The following is a 21,444-nucleotide window of genomic DNA, read 5'->3' as shown; positions in this document are numbered from 1 at the left end:
GCAAGAAGTACAAAAAGCAACAGATAACATGATATTCAAAACGCTACTGCCATTGCATTTTGACTGTTAATATGAACGCAGTCATAAAATGTAATTGTGTAATTTATTGTTTGTCTCTTAATGGTAAATTGGTTGATAAGTGACGAGCTATTGTGGGTGTGTACCTGGTGTTTCCTCCACCTGTCAGGATCCAGGATCCCTGTCTGACCCGGTGTGTGTTTCCCCTGATCTCCTCTCCTCATGTGTCCTGTCATTCCCCTGTGTGTTGTGGTGTGCCATGTGCTCTGTTTGTCCTCTGCCTCCAGACACCTCCCATGGCCGCACCCTTGATTGTGCACAGCTGAGGACACTCCAGCCGATCACCTCCTGCAGCCTGACACACCAGACTCAGGGCCCACTAATGAGTCTCCTGTCACTATATAAGCTCTGGCCCTGCAGTCTGGGGTTGTCAGGTCGTACCGTCTTTCACCCGCTGAAACCCCGTGGCATCCTCTGCCCTCCTTGTGTTTGTAGGATTACAGTCCGCCGCTCTGCCCTCCTTGTGGTCCACGGATTACACTCCGCCGCTCTACCCGCCTTGTGGTAAACGGACTACACTCGCCGTCAAGCTGCCAGCCCTCCGGTGTCGAGCCACGGGCCTCACACCGTCGATCTGCCGCTCGGGTGTCGGACCACGGGCTCCACACCTGCACGCACAGTCTAAATAAAACCTGATTAATATTCACTTCTGTCTCCTGTGGTCTTGCGTTTGGGTCCTACCTGTGAACTCCCGTGACACCACCCTCCTCAGTAGCTCTGTCTCGACCTGGTCCATCACACTCTCCAATTCATCCAGAAGCTTCTTCAGGTGCTTCATGTTGTCATGGTCAAACACCTTGGACTGCAAAAATATTTTCATATAGAAATGCATTTGTGCACATTTACCTTATGACACATTTTAGACAGAGAATTGACACATTACTACGTTACTATGCCTTCAGTTTATGCCTTTTAGGCTGGTTAGTTTGCCGAAAAAGAATTGCCATAAAACCTACATAATACTAATACAAAAACCCATACTGCATTCTTTCAGCTATAGTTTGTTAAAGAAAATAAAAAATGTTTTGGTTATTTACAGTTGTCTGCAGGTGCCGATACTGTTAGTTAAATTGATCTAATACATGAATGTACAATTTAATAAATCTATGGCAACATCAAAACACATGGATTCCACGAGTAAAAATCAGAGTTTTCAGTTACTTTACTTATAGTTAGCTTTAGTAGGGGGTTAGGTTGTTTGTTTCATCTCTAACATGACTAGATTGGACGATCACTCTGTAAATATGTTAATTGCTGTAGGACCAAATCTGTATAACACTACTCAAAAGCATCACAGTGAGTCTTACTTCGTATAATAGCATATGCTGGTATGTGCGAGTCCATTGTGATCTCAGGGTGGAGGACACAGCCATGGGTGTAGGCATCCATCTGTAGTGAGTCCAGCAGCTCTGTGTGGTGCTGCACCCTGAGCTAGTATGTACTGCCCTCTTCAGGGATCAGCTTGGGTGGGCCTTCTGGAGACATACAAGTCATCAAAAGGAAGGAGCAATGCTGTCACTTTGTTTCCTTACACCTTTTCTCAGAAGAGACTCAAAGTGGTTTTATACACTGCAAGCTTGCCTTGGAACGCCTACGCAAGGGTTGGGAAAAGTTGGAAAAACAGTAGGTATTTAAACATCATTTTTCATGAGCTTGAATAGCTGCATGCTTACCAGGTTTACTCTCCTTTTAAGGCGCCTGGATGAGACTCTTAGAACAAAGGTATCATGGATCAGTGCAAACAAAGAAAAAATGGAAAATGAAAAGAAAATATATGGAATGAAAGATCGAAAAAATCAAGATGAAATTTACGACAAATTTAAACTAAAATCTTTGATTTGAAATCAAAGATTAAAGATAAATACTGAAATAAGAAAACAATGTATGAAAACAAGTAGTAACGTCTGTTGAATGGAGCGCGCCTTGCAACTATCCAGCTCTGCTATAATACATCAGAGCAGTTACCACAGTCTTTATTTATCTCACCATCATTGAAACTCTGCTCCAGGTAGTCCATGATCTGAGTCACAGATGATGTCTTCATTGCGGACCAGAACTGGCACCTCACCAGTAGGATTCAGATGCATCAACCAGGGCTCGTTGTGTTCACTGAGAGGAAGGCTCACGTCATACTGCTCACAGAGCAAACCTTCCTCTGCTATAGCCAGACGCACCTGAAAAACAAATTCTAAAATCTACTTGTGGTACTATAAATAACGATCAAATACTTTCTATAAGTAAGGGACTATTCTTTGGAGGAATACAGAACAATGATCATAAAAGACACTTTTAATTCCAGGTTTTCGTCCAGTTGTGACCAAATGAAAGATACAATTTTGCATTAAAGTACACCTTTTAGCAACAGATGTAATGGCAGTGTACACAGGCAACTGGATTTGCTAAATATTCACTGACTTCATGACAAACATATCGGGGTGTAACGGTTCACAAAACTTACGGTTGGGTTGGGTACGATACAGTGGAGCCACGGTTCGGTACGTTTCGGTACAGTAGAAAACTATAAATGCCAGAGAAATGTACTTGATTTTAAGATATATTCATTCATTACAACTAACATCATGAAGTTATTCTTTGACTTTGAACAATGATGGAACTATACCTGAGTCTTCTGGGGTGTCTTCTTAGCAACACATAAGCATAAAAAACAAAAACTGTTCCTTAATGTTATGTAGTGTTGTTACTTACATCTTGCTTACATCTTGTATTGTTACTTACATCTTGCAAAAGAGATTTTTTATCTCAATGGGACAACCTGGTTAAATAAAGGTTTTTAAAAAATAAAAATAAAAATTTATTCAAACGTATTCGGTTCGTCATGCGTACCGAACCGTGAGCCTCGTACCGAACGGTTCAATACGAATACGCGTATCGTTACACCCCTACAAACATAACATTAGAAAGATTTGTCTGGACATCTATTCAAATCTGTGGTGAGGAGCTGTCCACTGGACTGTGGTGCTGAAATGTAAATACGCTCACCGCGTCCAGTGATGAAGCGTAAGTTTTGATTCCCTTTGTTTTGCGATTGTGCCACATTCTTGATGTACATCTTGTTCTGGGTCCTTCTCTATAAGAGACGTTTTCTCATCTTGGGATTCCGGTCTGTTTTCCGACGCCATTTTATCTGTTAGTATGTTAGGGGACAAGTGAGGGCAGCACACTTTATCAAAGTGAAAATTTAAATAATCCGCCCCCTCCTGGCACGGAGTGGAACATTAATCCTCTTCTTCAATTTGATAGAATTTCGAGGCTATTTATGTTTACAGTTTACACATGTTCTTCCCCATCTTGTTATTTTTCTTCCTTCTTTATTTCTCTCTCCTTCTCGTTGTCGTCGAGGGCTACGTTGTTGCTATCAGTTCGGAAAGTAGTAGTTTTAGGAGTAGTAGGCTACAGTATATTTTAACCAGTGTTGGGCCGGCAGGGCCAGCAAGGCCTTCTCTGGCCGAAACAGAATCACAAAGTTATAGCTATTTTATCATTTAATAATTTTTCTTAAATACACTACTTCAGGGGTCTTCAACGTTTTTCAGGCCAAGGACCCCCAAACTGATAGAGAGATGGAGCAGGGACCCCCGACATATATAGTGTATAAAATTGTGTTTTATATTAAATGGGCCTAGTGCCATGTGTAAACATACCTCTTTGTTGTGCATTCAATACTAAGCTATTCAAATAATACACAGGTTCATATATTCATGTCTTTATTTTAAACAGGTACTAGGGAGGTACTAGGGTAGTAGGGAGGCCGTGTCACTGCCATCTATAAACATACCTTGTCAGCTAATACCAATGCCAATATCAACATTATCTGTCAATTGCATGATAATCATGCATACAAGCTATTCAAATAGACGCCTATTAGTGTCACTGCCATCCATAAACATACCTGTTATCTTTCATACAATACTGAACTATTGAAATAATTCATGTTTAGAGAAAAAACTCTTTTTTTTTCTAATCAACCAAAAATTTCGCGGACCACCTGGGGGCAGCAGACCCCCTGTTGAAGACCTCTGCACTACATGTATTATAATTTATAAAAATATTTGTCCCATTAGCTTATTTTCTCATTGCACAGCTCCTGTCTTGCTCAGTTGCTCTGCTTCCAGTGCAGCTTGTTTTAAGTAGAGCTTTTATCCAATCAGATCTCACCTCTATGTCTTTAGGTAAGAAGAGAGGCAGAGGCCTGCAGATTCACAAGTGCATCCCTTTGTACTTTAAGCGAATGGGGACGATATTGTTGATTGCAGTGGCGGCTGGTGGAACATGTTCTAGGTCGGGCCGTCCTATCAATTTCAGCAAAATCCCAGTATGATTTAATGCAAAAAAAATGTAAGTATCAAACACGCATTATTACTTGGCAGTTAAATATTTAACATGTATTCCAACACGAAAACAATCAGTAAATAACACTTATAGAATATAATATAACATGTTTATTTATTGAGATGCCCCTATGGACCTTGTTATAGGAGGTAAAGATCAGGAGAAGTAAACATGAAGTGTAATTATGAATACTGATGTTAAATTAAGCTATGATGAGTTTTCACTGTTAATTTAACATCTCTATTACATGTTGATGCCTCCATGACCAAGTTAAGCAGATGAGACTGAGGACAACTATGTAGAAGAAAAGATGTTCACTTTATCTAATATGTAGCTTGACAGAGTTCTCCATGTGTGTCCTGTTGTTCTCATGTTTCCTTACCACCTCATCCCTCACTCCCTACCCTGGTGTTCTCATGTTTCCTTACCTCCTCATCCCTCACTCCCTACCCTGGTGTTCTCATGTTTCCTTACCTCCTCATCCCTCACTCCCTACCCTGGTGTTCTCATGTTTCCTTACCACCTCATCCCTCACTCCCTACCCTGGTGTTCTCATGTTTCCTTACCTCCTCATCCCTCACTCCCTACCCTGGTGTTCTCATGTTTCCTTACCACCTCATCCCTCACTCCCTACCCTGGTGTTCTCATGTTTCCTTACCTCCTCATCCCTCACTCCCTACCCTGGTGTTCTCATGTTTCCTTACCTCCTCATCCCTCACTCCCTACCCTGGTGTTCTCATGTTTCCTTACCTCCTCATCCCTCACTCCCGTAACTGTCCGTGCTGGATCCGTCCCCGTTGTTTTAAAAAGCTAAATATGTTATTAGCATGACGTCATACAGCTAGCCAAACCTGTCTGGTGTACAGCTAGTAGTGGAGCTTTGCATGTACTGCTTCCCTTTCCCGCTAGTCTGCTGTCTGATTGTGAGGTCAGGCTGATCTGATATCAGCTCTTTGGCTGCAGAATCTCCTCAAAGTTCTCCTCTCAAACGGGTCTTGGAGGAGGAGTGCTCGCGCTGGCGCGGGCGCCTGTAGAGACTTCTCCTGACGAGAACGCGCAGCTGTGGGCCTGATCGTTCTGGCCCCAAGCTGAATCTATTGTCACTCATTTATATCTTGAATCAGCAATTGGCTAAACTGCTTCATAGACCCGCCTCTTTTGGGCCAAACAATCAGGCCCCCAAGCTGCGCGTTCTCAGAGTGTCGTGCACACAGACAGAGAGCACGAGCAGAGAGCACACAGGCGGAGAGGACGAGCAGGAAAAGCATATATTTTGAGCAGATATCATATTTTACACACATTACTGGGTACATTCCATAGTTCAAAAACACAAATATTGACAATTTGTATAATTTATGATTATTATAATTTTTTTATTATTATTTTTTTTTGTGTGGCTCATGGTGGGGCCATGCCCCATGGCCCTCTATTGACCAGCCGCCACTGGTTGATTGTCATAGTGTTCAACCAATCAGATCTTTAGTTTGACATGTTGGGCGTATTCTTTGACGTGTCAGCGCTGCTAGCTGGCCTACAAGTACGTGATTGGTCAGTGGGCTAGCGTGACATGTTGGGCGGTGACAATCCCAAAATCTGCTGCCTCTGTCGAGCTGACATTTTCAGCCCTTAAACGCATTAAAACGTATTCAAGAAATACAACTGGGGAGGCTCGACTGTCTTCACTGGCGTCCATGAATGGAGAAGGACTTCTTACTGGAACTAAAACACACGGATGTACTGAACAACGGTGGGATTAAACTCTTTATTAACAAAGAAAGGAGGATGGACTTTGTCTTTAAATAGTGAACAGCAGCTCTGGTAAGTTAAATGTGTTTGTTTTTACACCCTGCAGTAGCTTTAATATGCTTGTTTATACATTATTATTTGTACAACTTGTTGATTTTTGTTTGGTTTTATATGTGATAGGAACCATTGTCCAATGTTGCGCTGGGGACACATTTAGCCGGTGGCAGTGTTGCCAACTTGGCGACTTTCTCGCTATATCTGGCGACTTTCCAAACCCTCATCGCGACTTTTTTGTCAAAAGCTATTAGCGACAAATCTAGCGACTTTTTCTGGTGTTGTTGGAGACTTTTGTGGTGTTTTGACTCGTGAAAGCACGTACCGTTCTGCACTGTCGTGAACGAGCAGCAGGTGCTGCCGTGAGCTGCTCCAAAGCACACAGTCCCAGCTGCAGTCAGAGCAGAGAGGAGACGCACTCTATGTACAGGTGTTGGCTTTCATTTTTACACGAAACAAATAATAACCGTAGCTGTGTTTCAGCTGCAGGACAGCAGTGAAGGCCCAGGTATGAAATGCACGGCCCGCCACTGGTTTTGAGTGAGACTATTGCACGGATTGCAATGAAATTCTGAACATTCATGTCCCTAAACCTTTCTTTAGTGCCATCATCAGGTCAAAATGTAATTTGCCTATTTGGTTTGGTGAAACAAATAGTTCCCATCGGCCTGCTAATGCTAGAATGCCAACAAGCTAAACTAAGATGGTGAACATGGTAAACCCGAAAAAGAAACATCTGCATGTTAGCATGAAGATATTAGCGTTTCGCTCAAAGCACAGCTGTTCCTCGATACATCCTCAGAGTTGCTCGCATGCCTCTTGTTTCTTCATGATTTTCATAGTCTTTTCATTTTTTCTGCATCAATATTCTCATGCAATCCTACTTCTGATCATCAACATGAAATGATGACATCTGCACATGTTTTAGGCCGGATACAATAAACCACAATATGGCCTCTGCACACACACACACACACACACTTACATCTTCCGTTTATTGATTCATCTTTATTTCACAGTCTCACACAACAATGATGGCGGTCCACGGCTCGCCACGCAGCTCCTCGTGTGCTGCCACGCGGGGCTGAGCAGCACATTGCAGGGGTAGAACGCTCGACTATACAGATGTCTCCGTCCCTCACAGGCTCACTGGTGCCTGCACTCAAAGACAGCCAACACACAGCGCTGCTGCTGCCGGGGCAACAGCCTGTCAGACAGACATCCATCAGCGCAGAGACGGAGGATGCAGCCGTCTCACTGCGGCTCCTCCTCGGTGATGTGAACGAGAGGACAGACTCGTGTCAGAATTAGTTGCTGGAACAGAGGAGACAGAGCTGCTGCGTTCAGGAGACGGCGTATCGTCTGCGAGGAGATACTTTCAGCATTTCAGGCTGGAGAAACTGACAGCTCTTCATACCAAAAGACCTGATCACTAAACACAACCTCTCAGATTAGATTTGTATTTAAAGATGATACCTTCACAGTCCTCTCCAGTTGTTCCTCAGCCTCATACAATGATATATATTACAGTAGCAACAATGAGTCAGTGATGGTATTCCTCTGGTCTAACATCCTCAGGTCTAAAAATATTTATAGGAGACCTGCAGTCCAAAATCAATTTGTGGGGAGTGGAAGTGGGTTCTAAAACCCTCCAGTAGTGTAATCCCGGCTGACTGACGTGTCTCAACGTTGATAATGTTATCAGCTCCGTGGGACCAGCAGAACAAACATCTTCTCGCAAACTGCTCAGACTATGACAGACATTTGATATTGTATTTAGGATCATATACACTTTTGTCTAGTCTGGGACATGGCGGATGTGTTTATTTGTTTGTGCAAAAAACAAGCAGCTCATAAACATCAGAAACAGAAATGCAAGCAGAGAAGCTTGTGAGCTAAGCTAAGCTAACTAGCAGCTGGCTGTAGCCTCACACTTAGCATGCACACGTGAGAGTGGTATTGATCATCTCTAGAAAGTGAAAGATTGTATTTTCACGAAATGTCAAACAAACAAAGTCCTTTAACATACCCGAATAAACACTATTGCAGTTATTAAGTGTTTGATTTCATATTTCATGGGTTGATTAATATATATATATTTTTATTTTTTATTTTTACAAATGACCAAAATGAGATTCTCCAGTTGAAAGAATATCCTTTAATAACCAGGAAAGTATATTGAGCTGTCATAGAAGTAAAAGCAAAGGTGGTGCTGATAGCACTGCTGATGGCTCCTTTTGATTTGTAGTGTCTCATGAAGGGACCCTCCAAGATCAATCAGAGGGGTCGTTAGATGATAAATAAGAACCAGAAGCTCTCTTCAGTTTTGGGGGATTTATTGGACAATTATACCACTTTGGGCCTCAAGCATTATTTGAATAAAAATCGGAGATTTTAAAAGTAACACATACATCTGAAACGTGACAAGCTATTTATTTTGGAAGGGGTCAGAAGCTAATGTGTGTCTGTGTTTTATAAGCCCAGCGTTCATGTGAAATCTGAAAGGTCATTGTAGTTGTAAACTAAATGTAGAGTAGAAGCATGAAGTAGCATGACATGGAAATACACAAACCCAAACTATGTGGAAGTGAGTGAGAAACATGTTTTTGTGTGACGTGAGTCTCAAGCGAATCTTCACATTTAAGCAATGAACACTGCTGAGTCGACTCTCGTGTAAATGGAGCCGATTAATCACACAGCTATCCATCTGATGATCGACTCCTGGTGATGCAAACACACACACACACACATCGCTGTACCTAACGGGGCAGAGACAGCAGACAGACAGGCAGACAGACAGGCAGACAGACAGGCAGACAGACAGCAGACAGACAGGCAGACAGACAGGCAGACAGACAGGCAGACAGGCAGACAGACAGACAGACAGACAGACAGACAGGCAGACAGACAGGCAGACAGACAGGCAGACAGGCAGACAGACAGACAGGCAGACAGGCAGACAGACAGACAGACAGACAGGCAGACAGGCAGACAGACAGGCAGGCAGACAGACAGACAGACAGACAGACAGACAGGCAGACAGGCAGACAGACAGACAGGCAGACAGACAGACAGACAGGCAGACAGACAGACAGACAGACAGACAGACAGGCAGACAGACAGACAGGCAGACAGACAGCAGACAGACAGACAGGCAGACAGACAGACAGACAGGCAGACAGGCAGACAGACAGACAGACAGACAGACAGACAGGCAGGCAGGCAGGCAGACAGAAAGGCAGACAAACAGACAGAGGGCGTAGAGCGGTTAGCCTTACGGGGCTCGTACCCGCAGAGACCGACCAGCAGGGGGCGGTAACGGGCCACACATGTTGCCCTGACAGACTGCACTGTTTCTGGGTTTGTTTGGTTCACTGCAGCAGGATTTGTCTATTCAAAAACCTTCGCGAGGATCCCGCCCTCTTCCGCAGCCTGATGGGGCGCGTGTCTGCTGTTATGGATGTGTCCCGTTATTTTTGGGGCTCATCACTGATGTATTTCTGGAACCAGCCGGTGTCGGGATTGTCTGGGAATCAGCACGCGCGTTAAACACAGCTCCGTTGTGCAGCATGAATATGATGAGTGTGTGCCATCGCTTCACTGATTACTGAGTATTTACCTGAAAAAGTGAAGCGAACAGCCGGTCAAAGGTCAGCCAATGAGCCACTCCGGGGACATGACACTAACAAACATATATCTTGGGCTAATTGTTTAATTCATGGCAAGAAAGTTTACACAAGATGGAAATTCAAAGACTCAATATATCGAGACAGAAGCCTGTACAGAAATCCATAGTTCCAGTTGATAAATATACCGATTCATGCTCTAGCGCACCATACGTTTGACATGTTGGGTTCTCAGTGAAAAGTGTCAACAACTTGTATGGATCACACATCTATGTCCCTCTCAGGATGAATTGTAAAAAAATGGAAGAACTTTTTGTCTCGTGCCATCATCAGGTCAAACATTTGGTTATCAACCACATACCTGCAGAACGAATGTAAAATTAGATTTGTTTTTGTGAATATTTATTTTGTAGATCACCATTATTTGCTTGATTTGTACTAACTAAATATATTTGATTCCCTATTTCACATGAGAACTATATGATGTTGTTAACCTTGTCTGTAGTGTCAGTGATCGTTTGATTGGCGGAGTAATACGCTGGTGCTTAATGTACCACATCTGTTCAGTGTTTTCTGTTTTCCCACCGTCAAGGTGGACATTAAAGTGGACTAATAAGCAGAGTCCTCATGCTCTAACATGAACTTTAACCTTCAACCACAACCTAAGTAGATTGAATTTTAAGTCAGTAACTATCAAGTGTTTAATGATAATCATGTGTCTGTAATGAATAATCATGGAATTCATTGTGAGCGTGTTAGCAGTTAGCTCAAAGGTTAGCCTCCCACAACTGCTAGCATGTCTGTCGACCTGCGGGCCAATTCCCGAGGTAGGCCGGAGCGTTGCTGTGAGAGCACGAACACTTTAGTTTGACCACAATATTAAATCACGACCTAAACAACCACAGAGGGCATATTTCCGTTCACAGTTTCTGCGCAGCTATACTGGTTTTTTTGTGCCAAGTTTGATTAACTCTGAGCGATACATCACTGTCGTCATTATCAAACTGAATAATTACTTGTTCAGTTTGTTGGGTAACAAGCTAAATGCTGCTCATGGGGTCACTGTGTGGTGCAACACTTTGCTTCAGACCTTTCAGTCACTCTTGTTGGAGAGAGGTCACTTCCAACCACCTTTAAAAGTCACACTGATGTCAGGCTGGGTCATACACTTATGATGAATTATGGCTGAAAGTCACTGATGAAATACTTGTTCTGCCCTTGTGTTTCTTATTCTGGAAGATGTTGTATTCATGCCTTAATGTGTAGCTACGCCTCTTGTAAGAGCCAAATTCAATTAGCTGTAAGATATTTATTTGCATTTACATGTTTCACTTGAATCGCATCTGTTTCTACTTTGAATGTTCCAAGGATGTTGTTATCATTTGTTGTGGTAAGAAATACACGTCAGTGACAGACTGACGCCACTTTAAAAGGACACTTTGTGACAGTTGGTTACGGTTGTTAGTATCTGGAGCAGAGTGGAGCCGCACAGTTTTCCGACCGTGGCAGATGGTACGTGCTATGTGGATTATGTTGTGGATCTCTAAAGTGTGTCGATGTAATCGGCAGTACTTTTAGGAAGAAAGGAAGTTGTTTCACCAACTTGTACGGGAGGAATTGGATCAATAAAACATGTCTTAGTTATGTGCATATAGGACCAGAAACAATTGAAGGTTTACACTCTGCAGCAGGTTTGGACGCACACCTCTCATCTATTACACATGCTGCTGAAGGGACTCCGGAGTCAAAGGTGAAGGGGTTCCTCTCTATTTATCACTGAGTGAAATGTGATGTCATGGGACAGCGTTGACACGAGTCTCAGTGCTCATTTAGACACGTTATCACTAACAATTACATTCCCTGTCCAGCTGGGACATAATACTGGAAGATACAACTACCAGGCTCGAGTCAACAGCTGCTTTTATCAAGGAGTCCTTCCTGTAGCTCGTCCTGATTCATCTTCACCGCACAACAGACATAATAAAAAGAAAGGTCGGATAGCCGGGGAATGGTGATGGCAAACAACACAGCATCTCTCAACAGCCTCTGGCTCCGTTTGTCCTGAAACCTGACTCAGCTGTTGGCTGTCATATGTTTTACAAAGGTTCATATATTTAAGGAACAGCCAGCCAAGGACCTGTTTTGTGTGCTTTTGACAAAGCAATGTTTTCATTTTCAGAGCCAGAGCTATGTTCTTCCTTCTACACACTACAGGTACGACTTAAACATCAAGTAGTACTTCAGAGTTAGCTCTAGGGCTCCATGTAGGTTTCTATTCCAACCGATCACTGAAATGATAAATATATCTTTAACCAGAAGCAGCTCAGAGGACTGTTCCTAGTATGTGCTGTATACAACTTCTGAGGAATGGTCTTAAGAAACGGTCCTAAACTTCTACTCATGTGTTTATAAACTCTTAGTAAGAAGGACTTACAAGCTTATAGTGAAGCCTAATGGTGCGTTCAGGTGCTCCTCGGATGCTCCAGTTTCCGGAGTTGGGAGTCGTTCTTCTGACTTTGATTTGTTCATGAGCTTTAAGTTGTAATGTAGAAAAAACATCGTGTTGTGTTTTATTGCTCAGTGTATGTTGATATCTGTTTCTATATATTATAAACTGTAGTCTCAGACTTGATGCTGAACCAGCTGCTCGGCGGTCCTGGTTGGGAGCCGAAAGGAAGCGGCCGGCGCTACTCCTCAAGCTTCCGTGTCCGGTGTGAACACAGCGTTATACCATATTACTGCTTACATGGGGGCACAAAAGTCATATGCAATACATGAATTTATAAAAAACTGTTTCTTGCTCTCAACCCAATATTTGCTTTTGTCCGCGATGTTTCTTCGTAACATGAAGTGAACATGACAATTCCTAAAATGTCGTCATTGTCATGTTATGATTCCCAGTTGGAATATAAAGTATTTTATCAAATGATTGAAGTGATGTTTATTTCACGGTGCAGTTGCTACCTCTTCTGGTCATTCTTCTTGACATAATCGATGTTAGAGACCATTACCTGACGAACATTGAATACTTAGTACACTTAGAATAAGAGCAGAATGACCACAGCTTTACTGTGAACTCTGAGCTGTTGCTGCCTGCAGTGTGAACCTGTCTTTATACCAGCAACAAATTGATATGTAAAAAGTGCATTTTACTTTTGTCCGCCATGTTTCTGCGTAACATGAAGTCAACTCGGCAAGTCATGTTTATATCAATCCTCCCTGGAATATGATATATTTTATCAAATTATTGTTGTGATGTAAATTTCCACAACCTCCACTGAATGTTTTTTAAATATTCAGTCTATCTTCCTTTATTGTGAAGCATTGGTGCTGCATTTGTTGTTCGAAAGGTGCTGTAAAAATAATGTGTATAGCATTATTATTATGAGCACAATGATGCAGTGCTGCAAATCAATATTCAGCGGTTGTGCTCTGTCAGAAGGGTTATCTCCTGCTCTTTAGTCTGTGCGCGTCATATTTGTGCTGGTCATACTTTGAGTGGTCGGAAGACTAGAAAAGCGCTGCAAGTACAGTCCACAGTAGGAGCTGGCTCAAATCGTGGCAGCGGCAGCTAGTAGAGGCACTTCCTGTTGCAAGCTCAGCTGCCACGACTTTCCGTGGCAGCTGGGCTTGCAACAGGAAGTGACTGCCACTGTATGTGGCAGCTGCCACTAGCATCTTGTGGCAGCTGCCACTCTTTCGGAGCGGATTCCGCGGTAGTTTAGCCTTTATTTGTCGTTATTTGACATTATGTGACAAAACATTAAGGTCATTGAAGGCATGACTGTTGGTAGTTGTAATTAGTTTATTAAAAAAAGGCAGAATTATAATGGTATGGCCACTCGTTTTTGTCAACAAGCTAATTGCGGGCTAACTTCAATTGATACCTGTTGGCCATGGCAACGATAAACACTTTCATGCTGCAGACTAAAGGAATGCAAATTGTAAATATGGATGATATGCATTGTACTGTTTAGAATGATGACAACCCATAGAACGTGTGGGTTGTCACAAGTTTTGGGAAAGGTGACACGGCTGTTTGGTCGATGGTTTATTTGAAAAAAAATGTATTGAACAACAAACAACAACAATTTGACATATTGTCAATAATAACAGCAAAATACAGACATTTACATTGACAGTGAAAGGTTAGTTAGTTACAACACTTGGAAAGCACATGTAGAATAATTATTTCTCCTCAAACCTCGAAAACACTTTAAAATTGTTTTTATCAATAAGCTCTGTGCAGAATTTGTCATAGTCCTTCTGTTTATCAAAAACAAAAGTGAAAAGCTCTGCTGGAGACTCTTCACTTGGGTCATCTTCGCAGCTCCTGGAGGGCTTCCTGTTGTTCCTTTTCATCCATGGAAAGGATAGCGGGAACTTTAAACCCTCCATCGAATTGTATCTTGTGACACCAGTGAGCTGCAGCCAGGCTGTCTCTCAGAAGAACATTTACCTGCAGTAAAGAATAAAGTGTACTCAAAGTATTTATTGTATATTGGTGTCATAACTGTTGGGAACGTAAAGGAGCGTGTTTGGGTTATCAGCATTGAAGAAACAAAATTCTTGACATCAATAGAATTATTGATGTAAGTAACAATTATTAATGATTATTAATGATTATTAATGATTATTAATAATAACGGGGCACCACCCTGCGAACAGGGACCAATAACCAAACGATAAAACTAAGTCTCATAATTAGTGTTCACTCACAATGTCAGTAGTCTGAGTACTATTACACATTCGGAGTGAAAGTGAAGGTTTAAGTTCGAGCACAGACCACATATACAGTTATTATCACAATACGCATTGTAACAGCCCCCGGGGTGGTCAGGGGTGTTACGGGACAATATGCAATACTTATAAAGACACGGAGACTTAAAGACGTGGCAATCAAATACTTTACTGGGGTATTGGTAACGACACAGCAGCCACACAGCCAGTACAAGTCCGTTAAGCAAGAGAAGGGTCTAGGTGCAGTTCCGGGGTCTGATACACAAGGCGCAATTCTCGTACGGTCCAGGGATTGGGCAGGGGCGTCGTTCTCCTCCAAGCAGGGGTCAGTAGCCGGGGGCAATCCAGTTGGGGTAGTCTTCCGTTCCAGGGTCGTTTGCTAAGTAGTCTCACAATATCTCACCGTCTTGAATGGTTTCACCTAAGTTACTTCCCCGACTTCACATCTTCCTTCTCCTTTTATATCCGCCCATGAAGCTCCCCTGGCCGGCTCTCTCAGGTGTGCCTTGTTGCGCTGATTGCCTGCTGGCACTAAGGGAGCGTGTGCAAAGTGCAATCCATTTCTCTCTGGTAGTCTGTAGTATCTTCCTGCCATCACTACTCCCTGGGCTCGCCCACCCCGGCTGCCACACACCCCCCCCCTTAAATCTGACCTGGGGGGAGGACTGCTCCAGGAACACCAGGCGTCCCTGCGGGACAAGGCATCGGCGTTTCCGTGAGCGGCCCCGGATCTGTGGACGACAGAGAAGGCATAGGGCTGCAGAGACAGAAACCAGCGGGTGACCCGGGCGTTATTTTCTTTATTTCTCGACATCCATACCAACGGGGCATGGTCGGTGACCAGAGTGAACTTTCGTCCCAATAAGTAATATTTGAGCTCGCCCAGGGCCCACTTGATGGCTAGGCATTCTTTTTCCACTGTGGAATATTTCTGTTCCCTGGGCAAGAGTTTTCTGCTGATGTATGTTATCGGGTGTTCCTCACCATTTTGTACTTGGGCCAGGACGGCGCCTACCCCGGTCTCCGATGCGTCGGTCTGGACCACCAACGGTTTCTCAAAGTCCGGGGTCACCAACACTGGTTCTGAACACAGCACCCTCTTGAGGTTCTCGAAGGCCTCCTCTGTCTCTGCTGTCCACTGGATCCGCTCTGGCAGCCGGTTTCCTGTTAGGTCCGTCAGGGGAGCTGCAAGGGAGGAAAAGTGGGGGACAAATCGCCTGTAATAGCTCGCCAGTCCAATAAATGCCCTTACTTGTTTCTTGGTGAGGGGGCGGGGCCATTCCCGGATCGCCTCGACCTTCCCTACCTGGGGCTTGACGCAACCTCGCCCAATGGTGTACCCCAGGTAATCCGCATCTCGGAGGCCGAGGCGACACTTTTTGGGGTTAGCTGTTAGCCCCGCTCCCCTCAGGGCTCGGAGCACGGCGTCGACCCGACGCAGGTGGGTCCCCCACTCCTCCCCATGTACGACGATGTCGTCTAGGTACGCCGCGGCATACTCTCGGTGGGGCCGAAGGACTTGGTCCATCAGCCTCTGGTAGGTAGGTGGGGCCCCGTGTAGACCGAAGGGGAGCCGTTTGTACTGGTACAGCCCCTCGGGGGTGGCGAAGGCTGTCTTCTCTCTGGCCTCGGGGGCCAAGGCCACTTGCCAGTAGCCCTTCGTGAGGTCCAGGGTGGTAATGAATCTGGCACTCCCTACCCGTTCGATCATCTCGTCCACTCGTGGCATCGGGTAGGCGTCGAATTTGGAGATCTGGTTGAGCTGGCGGAAGTCATTGCAGAACCTGACTGAGCCGTCAGGTTTGGGGACGAGGACGATGGGGCTACACCAATCGCTTCTGGAGGGCTCGATTATGTCCGCCTGCAACATTTTGCGTACCTCTGTCTCAATGGCGGTCCTCCTGGCTTCTGGCACCCGATACGGCCTGAGACGTACCTTCTTCCCAGGTTCGGTATGTATGTGATGGTGGATGAGGTCGGTGTACCCCGGCTCTGGGGAGAAGACGTCCCGGAATCGGTCCACTAGCTCGCGGAGGTCTTGCTTTTGGCTGGGGGTCAGCTGCTCTCCCATGGGGACCTCTACTGCCTCCGTCTTTCCTGTGGTGGGAGGGGAAGAGAGAGAGAGGGAAAATAGGGCCTCACGGGCCACCCATTTTTTTAGCAGGTTAATGTGATACACCTTTGTTGGATGTCGTCGCCCTGGTTGTCTTACCCTGTAGTTCACTTCTCCTATTTTTTCCATTATTTCATAGGGTCCATTCCACCGAGCCAGGAATTTGCACTCAGATGTGGGGACTAATACCAGGACTCGGTCCCCCGGGCTAAATTCTCTGGGCTGGGTTCCCCTATTGTAGACCCGGGCTTGGGCAGTCTGGGCCTCGGCCATGTGTTCTCGAACCATCGGCCAAATTGTTGCCATTCTCTCTCTTACCTCTTCCACGTGTTCCACCAGCGTACGGTGGGGTGATGGCTGGTGTTCCCAGGCCTCTTTGGCCAGGTCGAGGAGTCCCCGGGGCCGTCTTCCGTACAACAGCTCGAAGGGGGAAAATCCCGTGGAGGCCTGGGGAACCTCACGAATGGAGAACATGAGGAAAGGGAGCAGCTGATCCCAATTACGTCCGTCTGCCTCCATGGCTTTCCGGAGCATCCGTTTCAGGGTCTGATTAAACCTCTCTACTAGGCCGTCTGTCTGCGGGTGGTATACCGACGTTCTTAACTGGTTTACCTTCATTAGCCCGCACAGGTCCCTCATGATTCTTGACATGAAGGGGGTCCCCTGATCAGTCAAGATCTCGTCCGGGATGCCTACACGAGAAAATAACATCATTAATTCCCTGGCAATACCTTTGGTGGCCATGGTCCGAAGGGGAATGGCCTCTGGGTAGCGAGTGGCGTAATCCAGCACCACCAAGATGTACTGGAATCCCTTACTGGACCTTGGGAGGGGTCCCACCAAATCCATCGCAATCCTACTGAAGGGAATTGAAATAATGGGTAAGGGGATCAGCGGATTGCGATGGTGCGGCTGGGGGGCGACCCGCTGGCAGTCAGGACAGCTCCGGCAGTAGTCCTCCACCGTTTTTTTCACCCCGGGCCAGTAAAACCGGGCCTTGATTCTTTCCAGGGTTTTCTCCACCCCCAGGTGGGCCCCCAACAGGTGGGTGTGGGCCATCTGGAGCACCACCGACACAAAAGGGCGGGGCACCAATAACAACTCAAGGGGTGCCCCGTCCTTCATTACCACTTGATACAACAAATTAGCTTTAATGGCAAAGTGAGGGTAAATTATTTGTCTTACCCCATCCATGGGTTTGCCGTCCACCACGGACACCTGTCGCAGGGCATTTTGGAGGTTGGCGTCCTCCAGCTGGGCGGTCCCGAAGCGTCCCGCTAGAGGGGCAGGCAGGGGTTGGTCCTCGGGGTTTAGTGGGAACACATCAGCCCAGGCGTCCTCACTGGCCTGGCTTGGATCCCTTTCTTCGGGGGCTGGAAGAGGGTCCTCCTCCCTGGCTGGACGAATGGCGGCTTCCGCGGCCCGGACGGCGGCGCTGGCGGCGCCTTCTGAGAGGGGGGACGTGGAGCTCAGGGGGTCGGCCCCCTGAAACCCACACAACTTTCCTGGCGTGCGGTGTGGTTTTCGTGGTGGGGCTTTCTTCCCGTTGGCCAGGCCTCTCCATAGCCCCGGGAAGACAGTGGAGTCCCTTCCGATCAGGAGGTCCACCGGTAGGTCGGGGACCACCCCTGCCGGTCCGGTGCTCTTCCCCTGGGTGGTGTGAAGCTCTAGGATCGCGGTGGGGTAGTCTCTGGTCTCCCCGTGAATACAGGTGACTGATACTGTACTTTTCAGGTAGGGTAGCTCGACGAAGTCGGGGCGGACGAGGGTGACGGCGCTGCCGGAGTCGACCAGGGCGGCCGCGTCATGCCCGTTCGCTCGTACTGGGGTGAGTGGGGCCGAATCGCCCTGTTGGGCCCAACAGGTGGTCAGTAGTCCACAGGGGTGACTAGTCTCGCTAGCTGTGGGCATGGGGGCGTCCCCCCGCTGTGGGCAGTTCCAGGCAATATGTCCCATCTCACCACAGTCATAACACCTGCGGGTGTCGGGGTTAACAGGGATCTGCGCTGGGGGGTTTCCACGGGAGGGGTCCTCATGGCCGGCTCTCGTGGGGAATCTCCATGTTTCAACAGTCGGGGCCGGGTGGATATTTCCATCTTGGGCGGTCTTCCCCCACGCACCAGAGCCTGCGCCGCTTGCCAGCCCTCCATTACCTCAGTCAGTTCCTCGAGACTGCGGGGATTTTTTTGTCCTGCCAATTTTTTTTGCTTCAAACGGTAATGACCTCAGTAACTTATCCATGATTACCCGATCAAGGGGGGAAAATGAGAGGGGCTCCGACATCAGCCAGGCGGTAGTGATCCGCGTGATATCATACAGTTGCGCTCTTGGAGAGAGGGTGGCATCATAATTCCACTCATGAAATCGCTGCGCTTTTGTCAGAAGAGTCACCCCGCTACGCTGAAGCACTTCCTCCTTCAGTGCTGCGTAGGTGACGGGTGAAATATTGGCTAGGTCTTGGTAAGCCCGTTGCGCGGTGCCCGTCAAAAAAGGAGCGATCAAGTCTGCCCACCGTTCCTCGGGCCATTGTTCACGTTTTGCAGTGATTTCGAAAGTCAGAAGGAAAGCTTCCACTTCGTCACTGGCTGTTTGTTTAACCAGGAAGCGCGAGGGATTCACTCGCTCCAGTCGTTTCACTTCCTGTTGGTTGGTTTGCAACTCCATATATTTTTCCATTTGCTGGTGGTGTTGGTGTTGTGTTTGCTGTTGAAGTTGCAGCATTTGTACTTGCATCTGCAGTGCCTCTTCGTGCCTCCTCTGAGTCTCCGCATTGCTGGCTATGAGACCTGCGAGAAGCTCCTGCACAGGGTTGGGCGCGGACATTTTGATGTCGATACGACGCGTAATATAAATATTAGATATTGTCCAGAAGCCGGTTAGAATGCCCACATTCTCCACCAATGTAACAGCCCCCGGGGTGGTCAGGGGTGTTACGGGACAATATGCAATACTTATAAAGACACGGAGACTTAAAGACGTGGCAATCAAATACTTTACTGGGGTATTGGTAACGACACAGCAGCCACACAGCCAGTACAAGTCCGTTAAGCAAGAGAAGGGTCTAGGTGCAGTTCCGGGGTCTGATACACAAGGCGCAATTCTCGTACGGTCCAGGGATTGGGCAGGGGCGTCGTTCTCCTCCAAGCAGGGGTCAGTAGCCGGGGGCAATCCAGTTGGGGTAGTCTTCCGTTCCAGGGTCGTTTGCTAAGTAGTCTCACAATATCTCACCGTCTTGAATGGTTTCACCTAAGTTACTTCCCCGACTTCACATCTTCCTTCTCCTTTTATATCTGCCCATGAAGCTCCCCTGGCCGGCTCTCTCAGGTGTGCCTTGTTGCGCTGATTGCCTGCTGGCACTAAGGGAGCGTGTGCAAAGTGCAATCCATTTCTCTCTGGTAGTCTGTAGTATCTTCCTGCCATCACTACTCCCTGGGCTCGCCCACCCCGGCTGCCACAGCATGCACAAAGTAATCACAGACAGCTGCTCTTTAAAATACAACAGAGTTTATTAAGTTCTAATACTAATGATCTCGTCAACTAACATCTAAACTAGCAACAACTATACATTCATGAGCACGCTATCTAAAATCAACAGACTATTGAGTGGTCTCGTGTGACGTCACAGTTTAGCTGTCGGCCATGTTGGAGTACACACAAAGCCACTGGCATGCACGGCTGAGTCGCATAACCTATCGGTGGTGAACTTTTGTGCTGTCTTTGGTTGTGGCAGCAGAGCTGATAGAGACAAGAAATCATTCTTTCGTTTGCCAGCGGTCATTACACATCAAGGAAATGACACGAAGGAGCTATCCAAGCGACGTCGCGAGAAATGGCTGTCACGCATCTCTCGAGATATAAAGGAATAGAATTTGGCGTACACTAGAGTATGTGCGGATCACTTTATAAGTGGTCAGTGATTTTATTTACAAATTCGTTTGTGAACAGTATTTAATAAAGGAAATATAAATTAATCCGATAAGACTACTTCGGTAAACTTGTATTTCAATGTTTATTACAAACTGTTTCAGGTAAACCCTCTACTCTCCAAGATGCCGATAATCCAGACTGGTCTCCGTCTCTAAAACTTGGACATGAGAAGGTTACCGAAGCTTCATCGGCCCGTGACAGCAGTCGGTACCAGAGACCGTCGAGCGTGTACAACAGGCGAAACACGTAGATGCAGCCTCAGCATTGCTTGATATGAGTTTAACGTCGGATCACGCATATGACAGCCCACCAGCAGCAGAGGATGAGGACGAGGATAAGAAGAACCAAGCCAACCAGACAGACCTCGGTGGGGCCACGATTGCAGCAATGCAAGCTGAGATGCAGCGCCTACTCTCGGAAAATCTGAATTTGAAAAAGGAACTTTCCGATGAACGATCCATGTTTGATTCAGAGTTTTTCGAAAATAATGATGAAAAAGTGAGATTTTATACTGGACTGTGTTCACGAGATATGTGTAGATGTTGGCGTAGTTTACCGATGGAAGATAAGTAGGATCGGCACTGAAACGATCTGCACTCATCGTATAGGGATCCAAATTACCAATAACCTTCAATTTGGCCAGGTAGCGAACCTTTGATGCACTATCCAGTGATTCAAAGTATGGGATTTTCGCCGCACTTCCTTGTTTACTCGCCGCCATATAGGATCTGTATGTACTCCAACATGGCGGACAGACCTCGTAACTAAGGAGATCGTGACGTCGGCGAGACCACTCTATAGAAAAGAGGG

The 21,444-nt window shown here is 46.1% G+C and overlaps 1 protein-coding gene and 1 pseudogene across 2 annotated transcripts; both read right to left on the bottom strand.

Annotated features, from left to right (window-relative positions):
- Positions 1-721: 721 nt before the first annotated feature.
- LOC306788398 (ganglioside-induced differentiation-associated protein 1-like) lies at positions 722-3,218 on the bottom strand (annotated as a pseudogene). Its single transcript has 4 exons — positions 3,073-3,218; positions 2,065-2,266; positions 1,386-1,553; positions 722-924 (listed from the first exon to the last, which is right to left on the bottom strand). The product of its transcript is annotated as a ganglioside-induced differentiation-associated protein 1-like (transcript).
- A 12,440-nt stretch (positions 3,219-15,658) lies between these two features.
- On the bottom strand, positions 15,659-19,530 carry LOC306788397 (uncharacterized protein; the record flags this gene model as incomplete). Its single annotated transcript, XM_079283923.1, has 3 exons — positions 15,659-15,779; positions 15,901-18,402; positions 19,435-19,530. 3 exons carry the CDS (start codon positions 19,528-19,530, stop codon positions 15,771-15,773), a joined length of 2,607 nt encoding a protein of 868 aa, XP_079140049.1. The 3' UTR covers positions 15,659-15,770.
- Positions 19,531-21,444: the final 1,914 nt, after the last annotated feature.

Source organism: Melanostigma gelatinosum, assembly GCF_949748355.1.
Source record: "Melanostigma gelatinosum genome assembly, chromosome: 14".
NCBI classification, from domain to species: domain Eukaryota; kingdom Metazoa; phylum Chordata; class Actinopteri; order Perciformes; family Zoarcidae; genus Melanostigma; species Melanostigma gelatinosum.
The sequence above is the reverse complement of the archived record's forward strand: the minus strand, read 5'-3'. Positions and strand labels throughout refer to the sequence as shown.